This window comes from Eublepharis macularius, chromosome 11, assembly GCF_028583425.1.
Source record: "Eublepharis macularius isolate TG4126 chromosome 11, MPM_Emac_v1.0, whole genome shotgun sequence".
Classification (NCBI taxonomy): Eukaryota; Metazoa; Chordata; class Lepidosauria; order Squamata; family Eublepharidae; genus Eublepharis; species Eublepharis macularius.
In genome coordinates, this window is record NC_072800.1 from 54,689,144 (window position 1) to 54,713,591 (window position 24,448).

A 24,448-nucleotide genomic window follows, 5' to 3' on the forward strand; every position below is an offset into this window, starting at 1 on the left:
GATATATGAATGTGGGAATTCCCCCATCCCCTCTGGTGTATTTGAGAGAGATGTGTGAGGATAGGAAATAACTCTCCTGAGCTTCTGAGGCTAGTGGATCTATATTTCAATATGGGTCTGGAAATGCTGGGTTCAAGACCCAGGTTGAGGAATAAGTTTAGAGAGGCTACTCTGCATTTTACAATTTCTTTCAAATGCTAGAATAGCTAGTAAGTGAAACCCAGGAGTCAGTGAGGTGCTTCTGTCACGGCTTACATAGTCATTGGATTCCTCCTATATTTTTGAAAGTCCCTTAATTTCCAAAGCAGCTTGTGGTTGTTTGAAAAATGCAAACTTCAAATCTCTTACAAACATAGATCCATTCTCACAGAGCAGTTTGCAAAGTGTGAATGACCACGTGGTGATTGATGGGGATGCTCTTTTAAAATCCTGTGTACTTGATGCTGCAGTTACCACCCTGTGAGCACAATCTTCAATAAAGGGGGCATCTACAGTCATCACAACTGATGATCCCTATGGCACATGCCTTGTTTCCTACATCGCAGTGTTTTTTATGCAGAAATTCTGTCAAATGTGAAGGGGGTCTTCGCCTTCAGGAACGTGAACCTCAGTAGGCCAGTGGCAGAATGGAAATAAAAAGTGACCCTTGTGAAAGCGCTGCCGGGAAGGGAAGTAAAATGAACAGGAAGCGTTTGGCAAGGCGAAAGCAGTGGATGCGGCTGGCTCCCCCCTTGCTGTCTCATATGGAGCATCGCAGGGCGAGGCTGAGCCGGGGTCAGGGCGAGGGGAGCCGCGGGTCGCCGGTGGTGTGGCTGCTGGGCTGGGCGCTGGGGAGGCAGCTCGCATGTGGTCAGCGCCGTGCAGCTAAGCCAGCCCCCGGCTCACGTTACACACTCCTGTATTTATAACCTCGGCGAGCCGCTTCCCCCTCGGAGCGCTTGTGCGGGACCACCTTCTTTTCTGCCGCGCGTTTGGGCCGCCGGAGCGAGGCCACGGGCAGAGCGAGGCGCGCGCCGGCCGAGGAGACCTGGATTACTCGCGCCGCCGCGCCAGCAGCCACTTGCCGCCGCTGTTCGCTCGGGGGGTGGCTGGGAGGGGCTGCGGACCGGCGCGTCTCTCGCCCGCGGGCTAACGCCGCGCGGAGCCCCGTTGCATGCGATGGATCACACGCTCTTCGGCTGCCTGCGCAGCCCCCACCATGCCCCGGGGCAGGGCTTGCACCCGTTCTCGCAGTCGGCCCTGGCCCTGCACGGCCGCTCCGATCACATGTCCTACCCCGAGCTCTCGGCGTCGTCCTCCTCTTGCATCATAGCGGGATACCCCAACGAGGAGGGCATGTTCGGCAGCCAGCACCACCGGGGGCACCACCACCACCACCATCACCACCACCACCACCAGCCGCCGCCGCCGCAACCCCACCAGTCCCTGCAGACAAACTGGCACCTCCCGCAGATGGCCTCGCCACCGCCGCCCCCTCCGCCCTCGGCCTCGGCCAGGCACAGCCTGTGCCTCCAGCCCGACTCGGCGGGACCCCCGGAGCTCGGCACCAGCCCCCCCGGACTGTGCTCCAACTCCCCCAGCCTGGGCAGCAGCACCCCGACGGGGGCGGCGTGCGCGCCAGGAGATTACGGCCGGCAGGCGCTGTCGCCTGCGGAGACCGAGAAGAGAGCGGGCAAGAGGAAAAGCGACAGCTCAGGTAAGCGCAGCGGCGCCCTGGCGGGCAAGGCGAGGCGGGCAAGGCTGGCCGGGCAGGCGGCTGTGGAGGAAGGTGCGTTCGCGGCGGAGCTGGCGGAGCGCTCGGTGCCTCTGGCGCATAGAGGAGGCGGCCGGCGCGCTCCCTGGGCCGAAGCAGGCGCGGGGCGGCTTTAGCGCGTGCTTCTCTGACACCTGGTTTCCCTCCCGCGACTGCCGCGCCGCGCTCCCTCTCGGTCGAGGTAGGCTGCAGGCTTAGAAGAAGTTGCGGAAGCCCTGAGATGCTCCGGGGTCCGTTTCGGATCGAGGGGTTCGAACCGTTGCTCAGCAGGAGGGAAGCCGATGAGAAACTCGCCTGTGTTCTTCTTGATCTTATAGCTAGGGTGTGTTACAGAGATGTTTGTTCAATTTTATGTTTAAAAGATAGTAAAAGAAATAGCCCTCTGCCCTCCAAGCACGTACAGCACCACGCAGATCTAAATAGGTGTGCTGATCACAGGACTTCTCTGCCTATTGTATACTGTTTTGTATTCATATACTACTAAATATCAACTCTAGTTTTATAGTAATAGATGGGAATGCCATTTTGGTCAAGTAAAGAACACAGATTAAAAGAAAAGAAATTATTAAAACTTCCATTTTGATGACATGTATTTGAAAGTAAATCCAATCAATTTCATTCTTTGGCACTCTTAGGTTGAGCACATTTTGTGGAAGTTCAATTGATTTCAGAGGCTTTATTATTAATATAGTCTGTCTTTTTAAAAGTAAAATTGAAATACGCATGTTAGTAATGTAGATATTCTGCAAACAGTGAGTATATTTCTACAAAATTTTAGATTGTGTCACCAACAGCCCAAGTTACAGAAAAGTTGGTTTCATAATAAAACTTATAAAGGTAAGACACCTTCATGTCTCTGTACTAAGATGGTAAATGAAGCTATATCCCTCCAAAGGAGAAAGAAAAATGTTTTTTCAGATGTTACTAAATGTTGACAATGGAAGCCATGAACTTTGAAAACAGTATTTCTACTTGAAGTGAAACAAATCTCAGCTCCAGTGTGTAGGGGGTGGCCTGGGGGTGGCTGAGTAAATGACCAGATTTTCTGAATTGTTTGATTTTGCAACTGTATTTTCTTCTTGAGTCATTTTCTTTGCCAATTGCCAGTTACATCAGGAAACTTAGACACACTTTTACAATAAGAGATGTCAGTTTCGTGTGGTTCTGATTCTAGTAGTGTGACCTTTTACAAAAAAAAATGGTCCTGAAGACTTTGATTTTTCAGTAAATTGTAGGTGTACTACTGTATAAAAATACAATAAATGATGCTTTTAAAAACCATTCATTGTAAAAAACAACAATTCATTCGTCTTTGTTTCTAGAGGAAAATTATCTTTAATTGGTGAAGGATTAAGTCTAATAGCTATCCAGTTACAATACAGAAAGTGAAGAAAATTGATTGTAATTCAAGGGAAATACACCAAAAAATACAGAAATCTGGGAGATTCTGGGTGGGTTATAACGAGTTACAGCATCATTCACTAGTTAAGTCAAAGCATACCCAATCCTAAACAGATCTGCATCTTCAATGAATTTCAGTGATGTTCAATGAATTTTTTCCCATGAAAGTTTGTTCAGAATTGCAGCCTTATAGCCACATTTTATGAAAATAATACAGAAACTGACTTGCCAATATTGTGCAAGTTGGGTATTAGTCTTGCTAGCAGAAATGATCTCAAATCCAAAAGCTTCCCATTTCAGTTTGTATTGCACATAAACATTGCCTTCAGAGGACAATACAAGATTTATTACTACTGTATATGCTGAACAATATATTTAACATTTGTATTAACGAGGGACAGTAAGTCCCCGGCTTTGCATATGCCAGCAGCTCTCAGTGATTGTGTGCCAGTATTTTATAAGAAATAGTTGTGAATACATTGGGTTTCTGGTTCAAATCACTATCCGCGTGACATAATTTGAATAATGAATTGCGGGGGAGGGGGACCACTTTTCCATACTAGTAGAGAGTAAGTTTTGAGTTACCATTTCATTTCCCTTGAAACATATACTTATGTGCTAATATGTATCTATGTATATGTTTATGATACTTGCATTTTAGTAATTTGTTACACTGAAGAGTCAAGTTGGCTGTGCAAACTATTACAGATTATTGGGATTGTTAAAACTTGTGTGTTCCGGGGATTCCAATACAGTTTTTCACAAAATATGTCTGTGTATCTTTAGAATGGTGTTGACACTAAACAACTGAAACTAATTTTCTTCATCAGGCATCACTGTTGTACAAATCAATGACCCCTCTTGCATTAACAGAGTGGTTAGATCCCTGTGAAGAGAAAAAGCAATGTGTGTTTCTCTGTGTTTTGTTACAATTTTAGTTGTAGCTTACAAAACCAGGCTAAAAAAAACTGTTTTGTCCTTGCCTTATAATTGCTGTTCAGCAGGTTTAAAGCACTTCTCTATAGATGACTGAGTTGCAGTAGAATCACAGAGTAACTGTCATCTGTTTCCTACACGATTTGTGTATGATATCATGATGGGAAATACAGTCATCAAAACCAGCGGACAACTGCTGACAGTTCGCCCATGTGTATGCAGCAGCTCTGTTTTGATATCCCTCTCTGCCTAAATATTTCTGCTTTTTGTAAGGTAACTTAGCTTGAGAGGAACAATGGTAGTTAAAAAATTAACTTGCTTGCTTTCAAATAATCCACATTCTCCATCATCACCATATATCTTTCATATCAGAATCTTCAAAATTTATTACAATATAGAACAGAGTATCAGTATTATCTTGGTATGTAGGGTATAATTTATAGATACTATGCTGTATTACTGGGATGCTAGAAGCTTGTTTTTGGTATATGCTCCCTAAATGAGTATTCATTAATGGAATACGATTCCTTACTTATGTTGCGGCAAATTTTTTTCTATTGCTCTCAACTTTCTTTGCAAAACTATAATTTATTATTACAATGGAGCTCAAGCAATTAAGTGTCATAAACCTACCACTTCATTCTGACACTTCATAAGATTGCATGTCCCCTTGGTTTCAGTGAATCTTGCATCAGTAAAACGAGATAGGGATTGAGTTGTAAAGTGTTGTACCTTGGGTACAACACTTTGCCTAACTGGAAGGTCCTTCGTAGATCTTATTAAATTTCACTAATTGTATGAAACATTTGATAAGGATAAAATGAAGCAATTTCACAAGAATGTTAAAATGTCTGACATTCTTTTTAGGAAATATTATTCAATAGATTTTTTGAATAAAAATGAATATACAGATCACAACTACACTTGAGAGTTTCAGGGAATAAATTATTACCAAAACAAATGCTAGAAGCTTTGTAACTGAATAATCTTTCTCTGTCTCTGTCTCTGTCTCTCTCACACATGCACTTATACATCTTTCAGCAATCCCATTAATTTTGTGAGTAATTTTAAAATCAGCCACATACAAACTATCAGTTGCAAAAGTTACTAAGATTTAGACTGAGATACACCATGTCTCATATACATGTATACATCTTTAATATTATATTCAACATATTAATCTAAAATTTAAAGAAAATGTGAAACAAATGCAGTTTAACCTTATATTAAGATGGGCCTATAAAATCTTTCCTATATCAATTAAGAGTTTTAGTAATAGCTTTCCTACACTTTTATGCTAAGCTGTTCTATTTAATTAATTAATTAATTGATATACTAGCAGGAAAATTGATCACATTGATAGGGGAATTTCAAATATACACATTTTGGAATGGGTTATCAATTATTTATTCATTGTAAGATAAAGTAATTTTAATTTTTAAAAAAATTCTGAAATCCTTCTAACATGTGGCCACCTGTTATTTTGATCTTAAACTCACTGGCCACTAATCCAACATGGCATTAGGCATGCTTAAAAGCATTTAAATCTGTGACTTAGGTGTTCCTAATTTACAGTGGATTTTGGCCTATAAGTTTCTCTTTCTGTGTTTATGAATGGGCTATACAGAATGTGGGTCCTGTACTGCTGTTGTACAATTACTATTAATTTAACTAGAACGTACCTAAACTCCATTGCTAAGAAGTTCCCCAGCACTCGTGTCTGATTATTTCCTAAGTATTTGATGTATTTCCCCAGAAACCTTTCCTAAAACATTTGCCCTCATCAACATACTTATTATAAAAAAAATCACCTTGGATCAAATTATTTAATAAACATGTGTTAATAGTATGAATTCATTCGTTTTAGTGACTTTTGATTACTCTACAAAACATTTCAATAAGAAAAATGAGTTATATATGCAAAACAAACTGTGCAACTGATTCATCAAAGTTCTTAAACTTTTCAACATGCTGCTAGTGGGCGAGAGAAATATATGCACTATGAGATGAATGTTGTTATTTTTCCTGGACAGAGCTAATTTGTTAATTATGTTTGGGTTTTAATATCAAAATATAATTTATCACAAATGGGAATGCCAAAACATATAGACTGATATCCAAAGAGCTACTTTAGGCAATCCAAGGCTGTGCCCTTTACTATTTTCTTTGGACAGGAGACCATCTCGCCCACCATTTCACAACCTGTTTTTAAAAGTCCCATTTCAAAAGTAGTTTTTCCATGTAGCAGGGGAGACAGCTGCTTTTCAATGAAAGTAAGTCCAAAGCTGCCTTGGACACTTGGCACTAATTAAATAATTCTTTGGATTATGTCCCATAGACAATCTAAAATATGTTTTTATTGCATACTGAAAATAGGTTGTAACTATGGTACACATAAAATGATATCACATGATAACAGTATGCAGTTGGATATGTCACAATAAGAATTGCAGGAATAATCATCAGTAGATCCATGAAGCTTTAGTTAATCATAAATTTACGTATGAAGAAAACCTTATTTAATCTAATCTAAGCTCATGGTAAGAAAATAAAGACCATCAGTTTCAAATGAATTAACTTCTAGAAAGGTTCTGACATAGTGGCTCCCTGTGTGTTTGGGGGAGCATTGTTATGGATGGACTGTTCCAAAACAGATAAGGATTTTCTCATTCAGTGCTGTGTCAAAGACAGCTCAGCATGTGCAATCCCATCACATGTAGGGAGTTGCCCCTGGTATTACATTGAACAGGAAACCAGAAGCCTCATGGAACTTCATGTGTATAGTAGAATGCCCATGGAATTTGGATTAGGCTACGTATTTTTGGAATTGGGGCATTAGACTGTGAACCAAAGCATGCTTTCTTAAAAATATATCTTACTGGAATGAGTGAGGCTTTTTTTATTAAGCTGGCTTATAATTGAAATGCCAGGAATCAACTGATACAGAAATCAGGGCAAAAATCCATATATACAAATAATATATTTTGTTTACAGTGGTTTTTATTCAATACTTGTTTTCCACTGTTGGTAAGACAATTCTGCTGGCAAAAGATTCCCTTTTCCCTCTGTAAAGTCCTACATGGTATGAAGTGCTGTGCCTGGATGTGCTCTCTAAAGTTTGGGACACCTTTCAGAGGGGCCCCAGAGTAGAGATGGGCACGATCCAAAAAAAATTAACGATCCAGATGATCGTGGGTCAGCACCGGTGACGATCCCGAATTAACGATCCACACCGATCATCTGCCGTTCCCGAACCGTGGATCGTGGATCGTGGATGCCAAAGCGGGGCACGCTGGTATTCCCAGCTATGTGGGAAGGTGGGTTGTGGCAGTGGCCGACTCTCTCAGTCTCTCTCTCTCTCTCTCTCTCTCTCTAAAGGCAAGCAAGTAGCAAGCAAGAGCTCTGTCCCACTCCACTGCTCGCAGAAAGTGAAACCCAGCCTGGGAGCCCATGGCATGGGTCCCATTCAGCAACACAGGAGGTCTGTGTTTGGCCGTCAGAGCTGCCTATCAGGGTTTGCAGGGATGAGATTGGAGTGCCCATGGCTACAGAACACCCCCTTCCCCCTCCCTCCCCTGGGTGTCTTCTCCCAACTTGTGACTGCTTTGCTGCTCCGTGGTCGGAAGGAACCCACCTTCCTGCTGATCAAGGAAAGCTGGGCTTCCATCCGGGTTTCCAGGGCGACAGGAGGAGGGCAAACAGAGCTCAGGCATTCCCCTGGCTCCATTGCCAGGGGAATAGATTGCTGGCGCCTGAGTGCCTGGATCCCCGATCGCCCTGATCCAGGCCTCTCCTGATCGCTGGATCATTGGCCGTGGACGATCACGATCTGCCGGTTCATGATTGCGCGATCGCCATTATCGTGGGGGGGTTTCGATCGTAATGCGGATCGTGCCCATCTCTACCCCAGAGTGAGCTACAGAAGAGTGGGAAAATTCTGTTCTGTGAGTTCCACTCAGCTTATGGTTCTCGTTGGATATAAGCGCCTGTATTTTCTAATAGTCGTCATGGTGATTATGTTTACACATTAGAAGATTATTACTATATCTATACTTAGTGCTATACTAGTGTTTTTGGTTTTTTTTTTTAAATAACCAGTTTACCATTAACATTGACAGCATACTATTTCAGTGCTGGATCCAAAAAGTGAGTCGAGAGCTTGCATGTACCAATGAATTTTTTTTAAAAAAAATCTAACCTTTGAACAGAATTCCTCAGGAGGACCATGTCCCATCAATAACTTTTTTAAAAATTCCACTGATTAAGTCCCAAAGCACCCATGACTCCTTGTGCTATGTGTGCAGTTCTTTGGACCAGGCCCAGGAATTGATATCATAAGAGCTTCAAAATCATTTGCATTTGCTACCAGTGCACTTTACCATTATGGAATCTAAGCAGAGTTACTTCAGTCTAAGCATTTCACTGTTTATGTAGTAAACCTTTTAAGGAGCAATCCTAAGCAAATTTACTTAGAAGTACATCCTGTCTTATTCTTTGAGATTTACTGCAAGAAGGTGCTTAGGATTGCAGTCTTAGATATAAATCCTACATTAATTTATTTGAAAGACTGCAAAATTTTCAGGTCTGCCCATTTTCCCACATGAAGACTGATGCCAATGAGATGCCCTTGCAGGAAGTAAGATTTATTATTGTATAGTGCAATCTTGAGCAGAGTTACATGCTTCTAAGTCAACTGAATATGCTTCATATGGTAAACTCCACTTAACTCCACTGACAGTGTCCTATGAAGCCATATATGTATTTAGAACCAGTTCTTGTAAATCTGGTCTGGGTTATGTTCTGTGAAAAATGCCTACAGTTAGTGTTTTCCTCCGTATTTCTGAAAGCAAGGGAAACATAATTTGTGCTGACTTGTAACAGACAGTTCATTTTAAACATAAGAAATTTTGTTTGTACATCTTAAATGTGCAAAAGTGTAACTTGTTTGAATAACTGGCTCTAAAACAAAAACTATCAGTTAAAAGTTCCTTCTCATTTACCTTGTATTAGTTTTATAATATCAGTTACATTGACAAGTGAAACAACAGAATTTTATCTCTGTTTAGAGCCAAGACCTGACCATAACAGCAATATTTTAAAAAGAATGTTTTGAAATTCTCCTTTCGAGAACAGTTGCCTAATGTTACAAATGTCTTTGACTGTATCTTAAAATAATGTTGGTGTTTTAAATATATACCTTATATATTGTTTATTTGTGACAAGATCCTCTAGGAAACCCCAATATATTACACAAGGATCAAAAGAAGTATGTGATAAAGTGAAAGGGAAAAGAAATTTGATTCCCAACTTACTTATCCTACAAAGACTATTGGCCATATATAAAATAGTTGTTGGGATTGTGAGCAAGAAAAGGTTTTTTTACAAGGACACAGACAAAGTAATATCCAGATAAAATTTCAGCATTTAGATATATTGTGGATCTAATAGTCAAGTCAATATCTTTATGTACTTTATTAATTCAGTTCACTGTTTTGAAGACTTAGTGATATCACCATGTACTGGGCCATTTTCACGCTCTTTAATATCACACAAAACTCACAAAATGAGGGCGTCTTTATGGCGCAATTTCTGATGTCACCCAGTCATGTTTCCATTTTCATGGCGTGATGACATCAGAAATCACGCCATAAAAATGCCCTAGTTCCGTGAGTTTTGCGTGATATTAAATACAGCCTCTCTGTCTATACTAGTAAATACAGCTTACGACTGTGATATTCTTTTGTGCTGTCATTGTGTATTTGACCATTAGAAACTTTGTCTTTTCAATTTTAATTGCAATAAATATTAATGACATATATTAATTCAATCCATTTGAAAGTGAAACAACCCTGTACCATTTAGAAAAGGTTTGGGTTAACTTTCAGTTATAAACTCATTTATGAGGTTCAACTACTCGGAACCTCTTTGGAGATGAGAGGGGATACAGAGATGAGGAAAACATGTAGCAATATTTCTGGTACAAAGATCACTCCCTAATCCTAAAAAAAAATGTAGGTAATCCTATTGATTTCAGTTTTCTTCCATATAAGTGCAGGGGAAGCCTTAGAGAGTGTTAGTGGGCTGGCAGTTCTAACAATGGATGATAAAGAGTAGTAAAAAACTGAGTGAACTTTCATACTGTATATTTGATATATCTAATTTAATGGAAGGAATCTTTTAAAATGTGCTAACAATTATATACAGGCAGTAGTACAGGGATCGTTCCTGTAACTCAGAAGGTTGACTCTTTCTAATGACCATGAAACACAATAATCCATGGTTGTTTGCACTGAAAGGATCAACCCTTCCTTTCCAAGAACACTGATCTGCATTAAATATGCAGTCCTTCAGCCTGTTATAAAAGTGGATGTTGTATAAGTTTGCGGTACTTCCATGATAGAACCCCTTTGAAATAGGTGAACAATGGTAAGTAAATGGCCTTTGCCATTTAGATCGTCACCGTATTTTATGTACTTTTTTTATGACAAAAAAATAATAATGTGTATAAGAAAAAAAACAGTTATACAAGAATGGATCAAATTATTGAGTTAGGAAAGAACAACAAATTTTACTCAATACCACTGTCTGAAAACTTACTTGAAGCCAAATAAGTATTTAACATTTTGTTGATAAAAACCGTTTCTGCTTTTGGAGAAAAAAGTTGATTTATACAACTTTTTTCAAGTGCGCACACAGAATTATTTATTTATTTATTTGTTAGTTAGTTAGTTAGTTAGTTAGTTAGTTAGTTAGTTACAGTCTGCCTTTCTCACCCAGACTCAAGATGGATTACACAGTTTAGAGGTAACTTGTCCCTGAATTTTGCTGTTTTCTGCTTTGCTTTTCCATGTCAGATATCCACAGCAATGCCATTGAGTATTCAGCTATTCTTGATTTTCCAAATAGGGCACAAATCAAATTATTATCACATTGTTCATCTAAATACAACTGTTGAACATTATTTTTAGTGTGATATGCAGCTGAATGCACACCCAAGTGCAAGTACTGTCCTTTGCATTTAGTGTGATGCACTTTTGGATTATGCATCCTGAGCTTCCTTGCACAAGAATTTGTGCATCTAGTGACCTCTGGCAGAAACTAAATCTGATAGAATTGGGAGATGGTGGGATTAGCATAATTGCATAATCAGAAGTCTGTGGCATTACTCTCTAGCCCAGCAAAATTGTGTTGTTTGCTAGTAGTCCTACTCTAATATTTAAAGAACTCAGAAGTTGAAAATGGACATTTATGTCTTTGAAAATGATGTGAATAATACAATTCATTGCTAGAAGTATGGAATGCTCCCTACTTCCAACAGTGAATTGTATAATGTTTTGCAACAGCATGTTTGTAGAATACACATTTGTTTTTCTCATTGTACCATAACCCTCAAAGTGTATTGGCCTTCCTAACCGATGTGGGGTTTGCTGGCTTTAGTTGTAAACCATGGCTCAGATTATTTACTAGAGAGGAGGGAAATACACTAAGCATAGCTTTTTCAGAGGCCGTTTCCTGCCTGAACAGCTCCAAAGAAAGTTAATGTAGCTACTGATCTGTCCAAACACATGTGCTTTCAGTGCAATGTACAGCTGGATGCACAACCAAGTTCAAGTATTGTCCTTTGCATTTAGTGGGATGCACATTAGTGGTATGAGTAGGTGCTAGGGTTGCCAGCTTCAAGTTGGGAAATTCCTGGAGATCTTGAGGGTGAAACCTGGAGAAAGTGGGGTTTGGGGAGGGAAAGGACCTTGGCATGGGATAGTTCCATAGAGTCCACCAAAGTAGCCATTTTCTCCAGGTGAACTAATCTCTGTGGCCTGGAGACCAGTTGTAATTCCAGGAGATCTCCAGCCCCTACCTGGAGGCTGGCAATCCTAGAAGGTGCATATAAGGAAAACAGAAATTTTGTGAAGAATGATACTGTTATATTTTATATATTGTTTTAGTTGGCCTTTTATATTATGATTTTGTTTTCCTCTTATTGTAAAATGTTTTTAATATTTTCAGGCAGTTGTACTGAATTTATTATCACTTAGTGGTCCTCAGTATGTGTGCTGTTTTCAGTATGTTGGGTATTTACCAGCAGTGGACCTTCAAGGACTTGCAGGAAGCGTGTCATTTTCTCCATGTATTGCCTTCCCCACATTATTTCTTCTTTCCCTCTCCCTGGTAGCTCCCATAGCCCCTGCCCTTTCCCTACTTCCTTCTCTGCTTCTCCACCACCCACCAACCTGCTGCTCCAGTTTTCAGCTTGCCCCCTTTCCCTCCCTGCTGGCAGCCTCTTCTTCTCTCCCACCCACCTACCATTTTCTGTTCTCCTCTCCTTCAGCTTCTCCTTTTCTCTGCCTCCTTTGCTCCCATTTTTTATCTTTTTCAGGATTTGAAGGCTCAGAAATGTTGAGATGGCCTAGCAATACCAATTAGCCACTGAGGTCTCAGAATATAGTCTCATGAGATCTCAGTGGGTTTTCATATTGCTTATGTTATGGCTGGGGTGCTAATGCCATATTTTTTAAGGTTTCAGATTTTTCTGCAAACCTAGGGCTTCTCTCATGTTTGTAGAAATATCCCTTTTGTCTGTGATATTGTATAGACTTTTTAATCCAAACTCTATAGCTCAGTTCAGAATTAGAGATAACAAGTGGAGCACACACAAATGACGAGCACATTTTACATGAATGCACACTCACTACAATCCCAACAACAATGTGACCTGCCACATATATGGTGCACAATAAAAACTGCATTATCTCCTTGAATTCTGTGGATCTCTCACCTGGTCTGTGACATCCAAAAAATGTTAGGGGAGAGTATTACTTTGTCCATTTCATTACCCAGTTCCTCATGAGTCACAAGTAAACTGGGTGTTCGACTTTGCTATTAGGATTAAATCCATGCAAAACACACACACTAAATTACTGGTTTTGCCATCACAGTAGTAATATTCTCAAAGTGCAATCCTAAGCAGAGTCTATGAGCATAAAAATCAATGGCCTTAGGAGGCTAGAATTCTATGATTGCACTGTTTCTGGATCACTGAGTTCTAATGCTGCTGCTTCAGTCTCTAAGCAGCAAATTCACTCCAAAAGGCATTAACAGAGGATTATTTAACACATACAGTTTAATAAAGCACAGTCCCATGCATATATTGCTGGAAGAGTGTGGTATCTGCTTCTCCATGGTTTGATTCCCAAGAAAAACTTACAGGGAAAATTTAGAACTGCATAAGTATAGTTGGTAGTTTTCTATTGTGCACCATATATGTGGCAGGTCACTGCAGCACAGCAGGTTTGTAATATCATTAGCAGGACTTAGATGTGAAATGTTACCAACAATTAACCTGCATAAATGTAAAATAGAAGCTAGTGCTGTGTTGGACTCATAATCCACATAAAAGAAAACATGATCATGTGAATTAAAATGTTTTCAGCCTGTTGCTGCTGTGGATTTAATCTTGTAAAATCTACTGTGCAATGTGAATAAATGAATAAAATTGAAAATTCTGGAATGATATGAATAATATGATGGCATTTAACAAACAGAACAATTCAAAGATGCATCACAATTGTATATTTCAGTAAGGAAACATTTGGCTTTGAAGTTAGTTTGTTATTTCTAATTCACTTTTTTAGACTTCTTGCGCGCACGTGGAGTGCTCGCGTGCTCCTGGCGCATCATGATGACATCACTTCCGGCAGTGACATCATCTCGCCCGTCAATAGCACACCTGCTGCTGGGCACGATGATGTCAGTCACAGAAGTGAAATCATTTCTCCCATGGGCGGGTGCCCACTATGTGCTTGCCTGGGAGGTTTCTTGCATCCTGGGCTGTTCCCCAGGGCTGTTCCCCAGGGCCTTTTCCTCCTGCTGACCAGGTGAGTGGTGGTGGGGGATAAAGGCTGGGAGTGGGGGATCCCCAGCCCCCACCGGAGAATTGGCAGCTCTAGTTATTTCATTCCTTGTGTAGGATGCGAAGGTAAATTTGGTGTACCCAGGACGATGGGAATTAGGCTGTGAACTGGATGGCTCAGGCTATCCAGTTCTCATCATATATCAGAAGCTAAGCAGGGTTGACTGGTTAGTACTTGGATGGGCGATGACCAACGAAGTCCAGAGTCAGTATGCAGAGGCAGGCAATAGCAACCACCTCTGTTGTCTCTTGCGTTGAAAACCCTTTGGGGTTGCCATAAATTAGTTGTGACTTGCCAGCACTTACAAAGGTAGGAATTAGGGCAGTTGACATGCATTTTTCTGGGGGGAAATTATTATGTGCAACTAATAGATTATTTGTGAATATTTATGGCTGCAAACCTATTGGCAAGGTTTACTTCTTAGTAAATATTCATAGGATTGGTTTATTTGTTTAATTTAAAGAAGGGATTATCAGTTATGGACAGCCTGACCATGAAAAAATTCTATTAGTACAAGTCAAAACAAATAATCTTAAATGGTTGATGCATCATATTTTTACAATAATTGTCAATAAGAAGATACTAAACTTGTATAAATGTATTGGATATATTTCTTAAGTATATGGGCTCCCAAACACATTACTAGGGAGTAAGTTCTGTTGAAATCATCAGTGTGAAATCTCACACTGAGTAATCTGCCTTGAGTCTCAGTGAGAAAGACGGACTATAAATGACATTAATAATAATAATAATAATTTTCCTCTTTTATATTAGGTGAACTTAAAACTGTAAGATTAATCAGTAAGTGGATGCATAACTACCTGAATTCCACTACATATACTCATATTTTAATTAAAATATTTTGGTTTTTGAAACAGCATTTAGTAAAAAAATCCAATGTTTTCTCAGCTTCCTGAATGAAACAAGGTTATAGCCAGTACTGTGGTAATGGCCGATAGAAGAGGTATGGTAGGGAACCATATATTAAGAAGCTATCAAGCAAACCATTCTGTTTGGTTTCCTCACAGTTACTCTTCCTAGTTACTCTTCCCATATTAGTATTACTTTTAAGGAAAATACTACAATTTGTGTCAGTAGAGTAAATATATAATTCACAGATGCAGAGGAGTTAGCTGTGTTAGTCTGTAGTAGCAAAATCAAAAAGAGTCCAGTAGCACCTTTAAGACTAACCAACTTTATTGTAGCATAAGCTTTCGAGAATCACAGTTCTCTTCGTCAGATTATTTATTTTGTGCACCCTACTGATCAGACATAGCTTCTCTTCGCATCTGACAAAGAGAACTGTGATTCTCGAAAGCTTATGCTACAATAAAGTTGGTTAGTCTTAAAAGGTGCTACTGGACTCTTTTTGATATAATTCACAGAAATTCAGTTTGACAGTATATAAACCAATTTAAGATTCAGTTTGTTTTCCTTCTTATGAAATAAGTAATTACATGGTTATCCCAACAATGAATTTTAATAATATAACTTGGAAGATGTATGGAGTTAGGGAAATGATGAATTTCTTTCCTGTCAGTGCAGTCCAATGGATAAAATGAATTTCTTTCCTGTCAGTGCAGTCCAATGGATAAAATGTTAGCCATAGAAATGAATTCAATCCATAGCTTGAACATAGGTTTGCTTGTGGTCTTGGGTGTTTCACTAATTCTCAGACTTGATTCTTCATCTGTAAAGAAGGAGTAAGAACACTAAATCTGACACAGTTGTGTGTAGATGAATGAGAGGGACCAAAAGCCGTGAAAATGTAAAATGCTTTAGTTAGTCTGAGTAAATCCTGTTGAGTTCATTGGGAGCCTCTGATGGTGTTTATCTGGATCACGGTGTATGGTTGAATGGCACAGGACTGAGCAATCTTGATGAAGCTATGTCTGATCAGTAGGGTGCACAAAATAAATAAGAACAGATTTGAAGTTAGTTACTATGGGATTTTTCCCCTTTAAAAAATTTGAGTAGGTGGTGTTGGGGTTTTAAATATAGATTGGAATTAAAGCTTGCAAGTTATTTGATTTGATAGTTGTTTCTATTCAATTTCAATGAGAAATACAATTCTGAGTTCAGCTTTCCCACCTACACTCATTTGGGATGAAAATCTAAAAGGGCTGTAGTGATCACCGAAGGAATGCACCCTGACAATTGCATAAAAATACAGAAAAGTAGCTTTAAAGGCAATTAAAATTTTCTCTTGCAGAGAAATGACATTGGCATGTTAATGAGCTTTTCCTCCATTTCCAGGACACCCAAAGTGGAGAGAATCTATGTTTATTTTTAGATTCCCCCCCTCCCCCAATCCAAGTCCAATACTGAAGTCACTCAAACTGTTGTTACCTTAAATGGGGGGTGGTCTTCTTGTGAGTTGGAGGAATTAGCATTAAAGGAGATGCAGTAAGAGGGGGTAATTTAGAGATCTCCACCAGGATTGTATACCAAGATTGTTCCCTTAGAGAAGCTCTTAAATGAACAGGCAGATGTTCTAAAGACAATGGTTCTTTAGCAATCAAGGCAAACACACAGAAAATCACACACAGCATACAGACAGGGCTAACTAGAAAATCAGGGAGGGAGAGGTTCAGGGGAGGGTGATATTTACCAGTCCAGGAGAGGGAGGATATCCATAGAGGCAGCAGTGTAAGCAACCAGCGCTTTGCAGCGAGAAGAAGAAGGAAGCTCAGACACGTGTCTGAGGGTGTGCATATGGATCCAAGGAACACGCACACAGCACATGGCTGGGGCAACCTAGTTATAGTGCAAAACATGCCCTAGGGTAGAATTACATCTTCTGCTCTTGAAACAATAGCTCGATGGCTGGTCTGGATGTGAAACAATAAATTGGGAAAGGCTTGATTATACAGATCTGGGAGGAAATATAGGTGAGAAGGGTGCTTGACGTCATGCAATTACAAGATGGGAAGGGCTTGTCAGGTCCCTGAATAGTGCTGATTGGGAAGGTGGGTAAAGGAAGGTATGGAAGAGTGTAGATGAGATCAAGCAGGAACTCCTGAAAGATCTCTTTGTTTCACTTAATTGTTTCTCTGAGGTGTGGAGGGGCAGTTAGTCAATCTAACACACCTTCTGGTAATTTTCCAACTCTAGCCAGGGTTGGCATCTGTTCTGCCTGGCTAGGCAGTGTGCATAAATTGCCCTTTAAGTGAGGAGAAGAGGTATGACTGCTAACACCATGACAAAGCTCTAGAGGAAAGCAATGGATGGGACTTAGTTTAGATTCAGTTTTGTTTAACATATCTTGTACCTCCATGTTACTTTTTTACATGTGGGCTCTGAGCCTGCCTCTCTTTTCTCCCCTACTAAGCATCTTAGACTGGCAACATTTATATCAGAGAAACAGTGTGGATACATAATTTAATATATGTATCTTCAGTTATATTCATTATTTATTTTCTTCATTTATACCCTGCATCCTCCCCAATGGGGATTCAAAACTGCTTACATTGTTCTCTTTTCCTTAGGGTTGCCAGGTCCCCCAGGGCCCAACCCGGAGGATGGAGGGGTCATGGGGTGGCGTGTATGTGGGGAACTTACCTCACACGTGTGTAAAGCTCACACACTCTCTGGAGGACTTCCTTGTCATGCTGAGAATTACTAGTTTGGGGGCCGATTTTTATCAAATTGGTCCTGTGCAGGGGCCTTTACATCCTTATAGCACTGACAGCATTCCCGGTACAACAAGGAAGTCCTCTGGAGCGCACTCTGGTGAAGTGGGATGAGTGCTGTTGCACAGTTCCAAGCAGCCAGGCCTGGGTGAGTCATGTAAGTTGCATAGCAGCAAGTCATCCAGCGTTGACTGGCAAGCCTGGACCTGATCAAACCTCTCTCGGAAGCTAATATTTTCCGCCGGGGGGGGGGGGCTGCCTCCTATCTTTTTCTGACAGAAACCAAGGCTTGAAGGCAATTAAATACTGTTGTTGTTGCCTAGCAATGGCCACTGAGGGCATTCATTTCGTAAAGCTACAGACAATGCTTCTATCATTTTGGAGGGGTTTAACCCCGCCCCCGCATTTGTTTTTAGATTTTAGATTTTTTTTTGCAATCCTTCTTCAGCTTTTCTCAGGTTTGTAGAAAGATCTGTTTTGCCTGTCCATGACCTCAAGTCTCTGAATTTAGATATCCAGAGATGGAGCCACAATGAGAATGAAATATATTGATATATTCAATAGAATAATTTGAGATGCAATTTCCTTGTAACACGTGTAGCCAGTGAGTTTGATAATGAATGGGGTTTCAGTTGACTTAATGTTGCTACTGAAATGTATGTATTTATTTATCTAAGCATTTCTGTGGTATGTTTCTCCCCCAAAGGGACCTAAAGTGGCATTCAGAAAATTCCAACGTACAATTACAACAACCAGTATAAACAATGCAATTGAAATAAACCAAAGAAAATAGCAGCATATCTTAGGCTGGTCCTCCTGGTCCACAAAGCTGCCTAGTTCAGGTCCTAGGCTGTGAGTCATGGGCTAACAGCACTTTGACTCTTGTCCTTTGGCATGTACCTAGGAGCTTGTTCCTCTAGGCAGCACAGGTTAAGTACCTGCAAGTAGAGGTGAAACAAATCCAGCCCAGATGGTATTCAGCTAGGGTTGTCAGCTCCAAGTTGGGAAATTCCTGGAGATCTGGGGGGTGAAACCTGGAGAAACCTGGAAAAGGTGGGTTTTGGGGAGGGAAAGGACCTTGGCATGGCATAATTCCATAGAGTCCACCCCCCAAAGTAGCCATTTTCTCCAGGTGAACTATTCTCCAAGAGATATCCAACTACTACCTGGAGGGTGGCAACCCTATATTCAGCTGCTGCAGCAGGTTCTTCCTAATTTTCTCCCTTGCCACAAATGCACCTGGCCACTCCCAAGTTTAGTACCTGCAAGCATAGGAAAAGACAACTCACTCCAGGTGGTATTTAGAATGCTGCTATTAAGATAGCAGGATCACCCCAACTTTTGATCCACTATTATATGCTTAACTATCAAATTTTGTTTAATGTGATTTACTTCCTGGTAAACATTGTTTGGATTGGGGCCCCATGTCATTTCAGTAGGATTTAGGTACCACCTAACTTCTATGGATACTTAAACACCATGAGACTTAAATGGCCAATTTGTTTAGGATCAGAGTATTAGAGTCTCAGCGCTAGCTGAAATAAGAATTAGATCATATGAGTTATAAATTGGCCACTCTATTGCTAGTCCCCAGAGGACTTTTTTCCATCTCACAATCCCGCCACACAGTTTGGCACAAACTGAAGTCTCAACTCAAGAGGCTTCTGTTCCAAGACAGAAATAGCAAGGAGAACTGCGTGTCAGGATTGAGATGCATTTACAGAGTTCTTTTGGAGACATTTTTACAGCTTTTTGTCTGAGGTATACCTGGCTTTAGCCAGGAATAAATCACCTAATTTTTATGAATGCTAAATTAATCTTACATATAAAAGCCAAACTTCAGGGTACTTTGTGAAGTAAAATAATAATCTTACAGGGATCAGCCTAGGACAGTAAATCAAGACATTATCCGAAGACAATAAAAGGATTTCACAGATGTTTGAGGTCTGCAGTGATTTCTTGTAGGCACCTTGTCCAAATAACAGGGAAGTAATTGAAGAACGAACTCAAAGATCATTTTATTCAGACCAGACAAAGCTTGATAACTGACAGTTACGATACGATTCTTATCCATCATTTTTTCTTGACCATGCATTTAAACAGCAGCGAGCTGGTAAATACGGTTTTCAGCAGACATTTTTCATTCTGGTTAGGTTCACAAAAAAGGGCAGAGTGCAAGTCAAAAAGCTGAAAGCACAAACCGTGCGATATCTTTTATTAGATCCAACTTAAAGACATGTTACAAACACACATGTTTTCTCATTAAGAATATGGGATCGGTCTTAATTGCTTAGGAATACAGAACCTTTGCACTAGATCAGGCTTTTCCATACCACATTCAGATTGCAATTAGCTAATCCTCCTTTACTCTAATGTATTCCTTAAGAAAAACCAAGGAACCAACAAGCAGCACCAATAAAACTTTAGTAAAAGCTCAGCTTTAAACAAAACTAGAAAAAGAAAATGAGGTTCTCCATGGAAAAATTGAATAATTCAGTGGGAAGCTTGTCAGGTATTGCGGTGCTGGGCATTTGTCCAAACCCACAGGAAAAAAATACATTAAGTAAAAAGATCCTCAGACCTTGGTTTCATAACAGAATAGATTGTTGGCAACAAAAGGGAAGCATATCAAAAGATAGGATAGGATGCCCTTTGTTTAAATAATCATTCTTATTCAACTTGTTTAATCAGTTTGAGGAAGACCCAGAAGTTCGTGAATTGAACCAAAAGATAAACATGATTTGTTTTCCATGTAATAATATAGAAAGGACAACAAAGCCTAAATATACATAATAATATATAATATATTATCAATATATACAAAGCGTAAATATACATAATATAATATAAACATAGTATCCAATGTCAATTATTCCATCAAATCACTTTGAGAACCATTATGGCTGAAAAGCAGTATGAATGTCTTAAATGAAAAAGTAAATAAATATGCATCATTTCTTAGAAGATTTTTTAAAAATATCTTGCAGGGATTGATGTGTGAAAAGACCAAATATTCAACTGCATATTTTTTAGCCTACCAGCACTGTTGTAAGGATAAATGGAGGAGGGACAAAGCAGCATAGAAATATTTTAAATAAATACACATTTTAAAGATTTTGGAACTTTCTAGATGATTATGCTGTGATTGTTCTGGGGGGGGGGGGGGTTGCTAGGTATGACATTTTATTGTAGTTTGTTTTTACGGTCATTCTTAGCTATTTTAATTCTTAGCTATTTTGAACCCTGGAGAAAGCATGCTGTAAATGATTAAACAAACTCAGCTGATCTATCGGCCCCTTACTGTGGCACTAAGTGAACAGGTGTTGTTGCAGTACAAGCTTATATCTTTATAGCACAATCTGCTAAAGAACTCTTGAATTCTTCATTTTACGAAACCTTTCAGTCTTCTTTATGGCAGCCCATTGCCCTTTACTTTAAAATACTGTTTCACATTCCAAAGCATCACAGCTACTCGTCATGACATTTATTTCAGGCACTAAAACTGTACTATCCCTTATTTTGACATTTTGATCTGGCTGTCTTAGCAGACTTTTCACTGGCTTTTTAGTTATTATGACATTTTCCTTACATGTTGATTTTTCAGTCTACCCCAGCTCCTACATTCTTATCCAGTCATTTGCCAAAGGAGGTGGGTTTAGACATTTTATACCAGTCTATACACCTCTTAAATACTTATTTTGGAAGGCTTGTTATTGTCTGTGTCTATGTACTTATTGAACTTGCTGTCTGCTAATAGGCAAGAAGTAGCAAATGTAAAGAAAACTCTGAAAGGACATGCTGTTGAAATAGTGTTTTTATTCACCTCAGTATATTAAATAATTGAGAGGCTAGAAAGAGCTGGCAGAAAAAAATGGTAGTGTAGCGGAAAATGAGGAAATAGCCTAAATATTCAGGTCCTTATGAACGGAAAGGACCATTGACAAGTTTTCAAAGCATTTCATTCCTACCGTTTGTTCCTACAACCAACATACTGGAACTCAGCTGAACCACGTGGCTACTAAGGCAGCAAATAAGGTTGACAGGTATGGTCTTAGTGCTAATATTATAAATTGGTCCCCCCCCCACTCCCCCCACTTATGCGACAGCTTCTGTATAGGACAATATCCTTTATATAGTAATACACCTGCCAGATACACCATATCCCAATGCCTCTGCTCTCACCCTGAAGAACTTTGGGGGGGGCATGGGGAGGGGAAGCCTCAATCCATGTTGTGCTGCTATAGGAATTCCTAGGGTATCATTGTTGCTTCCCCCCTGCCACTCTATCAAGTGAGTGCGGGCGACATGGGAGCGTTACAAGTGGATATGTGGCTCTCCTATACAGTACAGTCACTCACAACATGACTGCAGTGAAATACCATTATTATAGGGTGGAATATAAAGCATTTTAAAATCTCTGTGTGGAAGCAGACCTACTTGCCTGGGAAAAAGTATTACTTGAGTTATTGTGGCACATCTATGTTTGCAACTTTGTGGATAATGAAGGGTATTCGAACAGATTGCCCAGGTGAGTTTCTTAAGGTATGATGCTCACAGTACACTTACCCAGGGTGCACCGCTTAAAAAAATGTTGTGCATATAATAGGTCTACACCAGAATGAAGTGGTAGAGTGCTAAGGTATTAGAATAAACTGAACCACTTTAGACTATAAATGGAATAAAATTTTTCAAAGTTCTCCAGTTTTTTAAAAACATTTGTACACTATGTCCAGTTAGAGCCCTCAAAGTGGAAAATAGTTAAAAAGACATTAAAAATCAATGTTAAAAACAACATATATGTAAATCAGCAATTTAAACAAACAGGAATGATAGCCAAACCAAAAGTCTTAGCCATTGACAGAAGAGGGAGACAGATGAATCTCCCTGCAGTTTTGGTTGCATGACTGAGAATGCCTTTTCTCAAGTTTTCTTCTCTCATATGACAGGGTGACCTGAAGCAGGACCTGAAAAGGTGACCTTAGTAGTTGGGTAGGTTTGTATGGGTGTAGGGAGCACTTCAAGTGCACAGGTCCCAAGCCATATAGGCTTTAAAGGTCAACACTACAACTTTTAGTTGGACCTGGAAACAAATTGGGAGCCAGTATAGATGCAGCGCAACTGGGATAATATGATTCCTATCACCCACTCCAGTCAGCAGCAAGACCAGGTGTACCAGGTGTTGTTTCCAGATATTCTTCAAGGGCACCCCATATAGAATGCATTACAGCAATCTAATCTACATGTTACCATAGTGTTTACCACAGTAGCAAAACCAAATTAAGAACAATAATTCCCTGAAAGTGGAAAATTATTAGAATGAAAAAGCCTAGCCTTAATTATTTCTGCAATGTGCTTTTTGCCCTGCTTGCAATTTGAAATGGTACAGCCTGTTCTACCACCTTGTTGTGCTGCATGTGCACAACAGGCCCTACTGCCCTTCTAATCTATGTGTATTTGTTATTGGTGGAATTATTCTACTTATATATGTATGTATGCTGTCAAGTCTTAACTAACTTATGGTGACCCCAGCAAGGGGCTTTCAAGGCAAACAAGAAGCAGAGGTAGTTTTTCATTGCTTTCATCTGTAGTGTCTTCTTTGGTGGTCCTCCATTCAAGTACCAACCCTGCTTAGCTTTCCAAGATCTGATGAATTTGGGCCTTACTGCAGCATTACACATCTGACTGTTCTATTCATGTTAACCATATCTATAGATGTAATACAGGATTTGGGGGCTTCTGCTCTACTGCATATGCTTTTTAAATGACCATTTTTATATATGTTTGGCTGAAGAGTCAGACTTTAAAAGAAAATTAATCTAGTTCAAAGGTTATTTCACTGATGGATTTCATTGTCTGGTCCAGTCAACATCTTCAAATATATTGGAAGCTGCCAGATATTGTAGACTGGGCTGTTGCTACTCCAACCTTTGGCTTTTTCAAGCGATTTAACTGTGAAAGAAGTTATGCTATTCTCTTTGGAGCTATAATAATAAGGTACTAAATAATATGCCTTTTCTTTAGAGTACAAATTTCCTTTATTTTGATATAATATGCTGCCCCTCTTAAATGGTCTTTGCCCATTTAACACCTCAAAACTGAGGACAGGTCTGTTCTTTGTGTTCTGTAGCCTAAATTTGATCAGCGACATTGTACAATTTAACTTGGCTCCCTCACAGGTTTCATACTAATTTTTCATTTTTTATTGCTCCTATGTAATATTCTCCACTGTCTAGTTCTATAGGAACTATTGATGCTCATATTCCAAAGGATCTAGCCAAAAAATATGAACCCTTTTTGCTTCTTCAGACTTCATCTGAACACCTAGTGCTTGCCACCTGAAACGATCACAAAAATTATGTTTGCTAGAACATAATCACTAATGCATTATATTTGATGGGCTTTCATGTGCATCATATCCAGTGTTGCTTTATAACTCAACTGTTCAGCGCTTGAGATATAACATTTCTGCAAAATGTTAAGGAAGTGTGTGAAAATTGCTTATAAATGCAAATAGTGAGCTTGGCTTGATTTCAGAAATGCAAAGTATCACCTTTTACTACAGTTTCCTTATACTCTGGTTAGAATTCAGCCTTTACAGCATGATTTTTTGTGTGTGTGATGTTCACATAACCAATAAATCTGTCATCACTGACTGGCCTCCATTTCCTTTGAAATAAACAAATCACTATTAGATTCTTTGAAGCAGCAGACTGCCAGGAAACACAAAAGTCACTTTTGCTTCATCCACTGAGATAAAGTAGTCAGTAAGTGGAAATGAACTGCAGCTGAAGGAGTTTCAGTGTTCTCACACCTGC

At 39.8% G+C, this 24,448-nt stretch overlaps 1 protein-coding gene across 1 annotated transcript in view; it reads left to right on the plus strand.

Moving 5' to 3' along the window:
• Positions 1-949: 949 nt before the first annotated feature.
• The window catches only part of MEOX2 (mesenchyme homeobox 2), an 87,386-nt gene continuing 63,887 nt past the window's right edge, over positions 950-24,448 (plus strand). Inside the window, exon 1 of the mRNA XM_054991688.1 lies at positions 950-1,696. Coding sequence (XP_054847663.1) covers positions 1,159-1,696 — 538 coding nt within the window. The 5' untranslated portion in view covers positions 950-1,158. The remainder of the gene's footprint in view (positions 1,697-24,448) is intronic.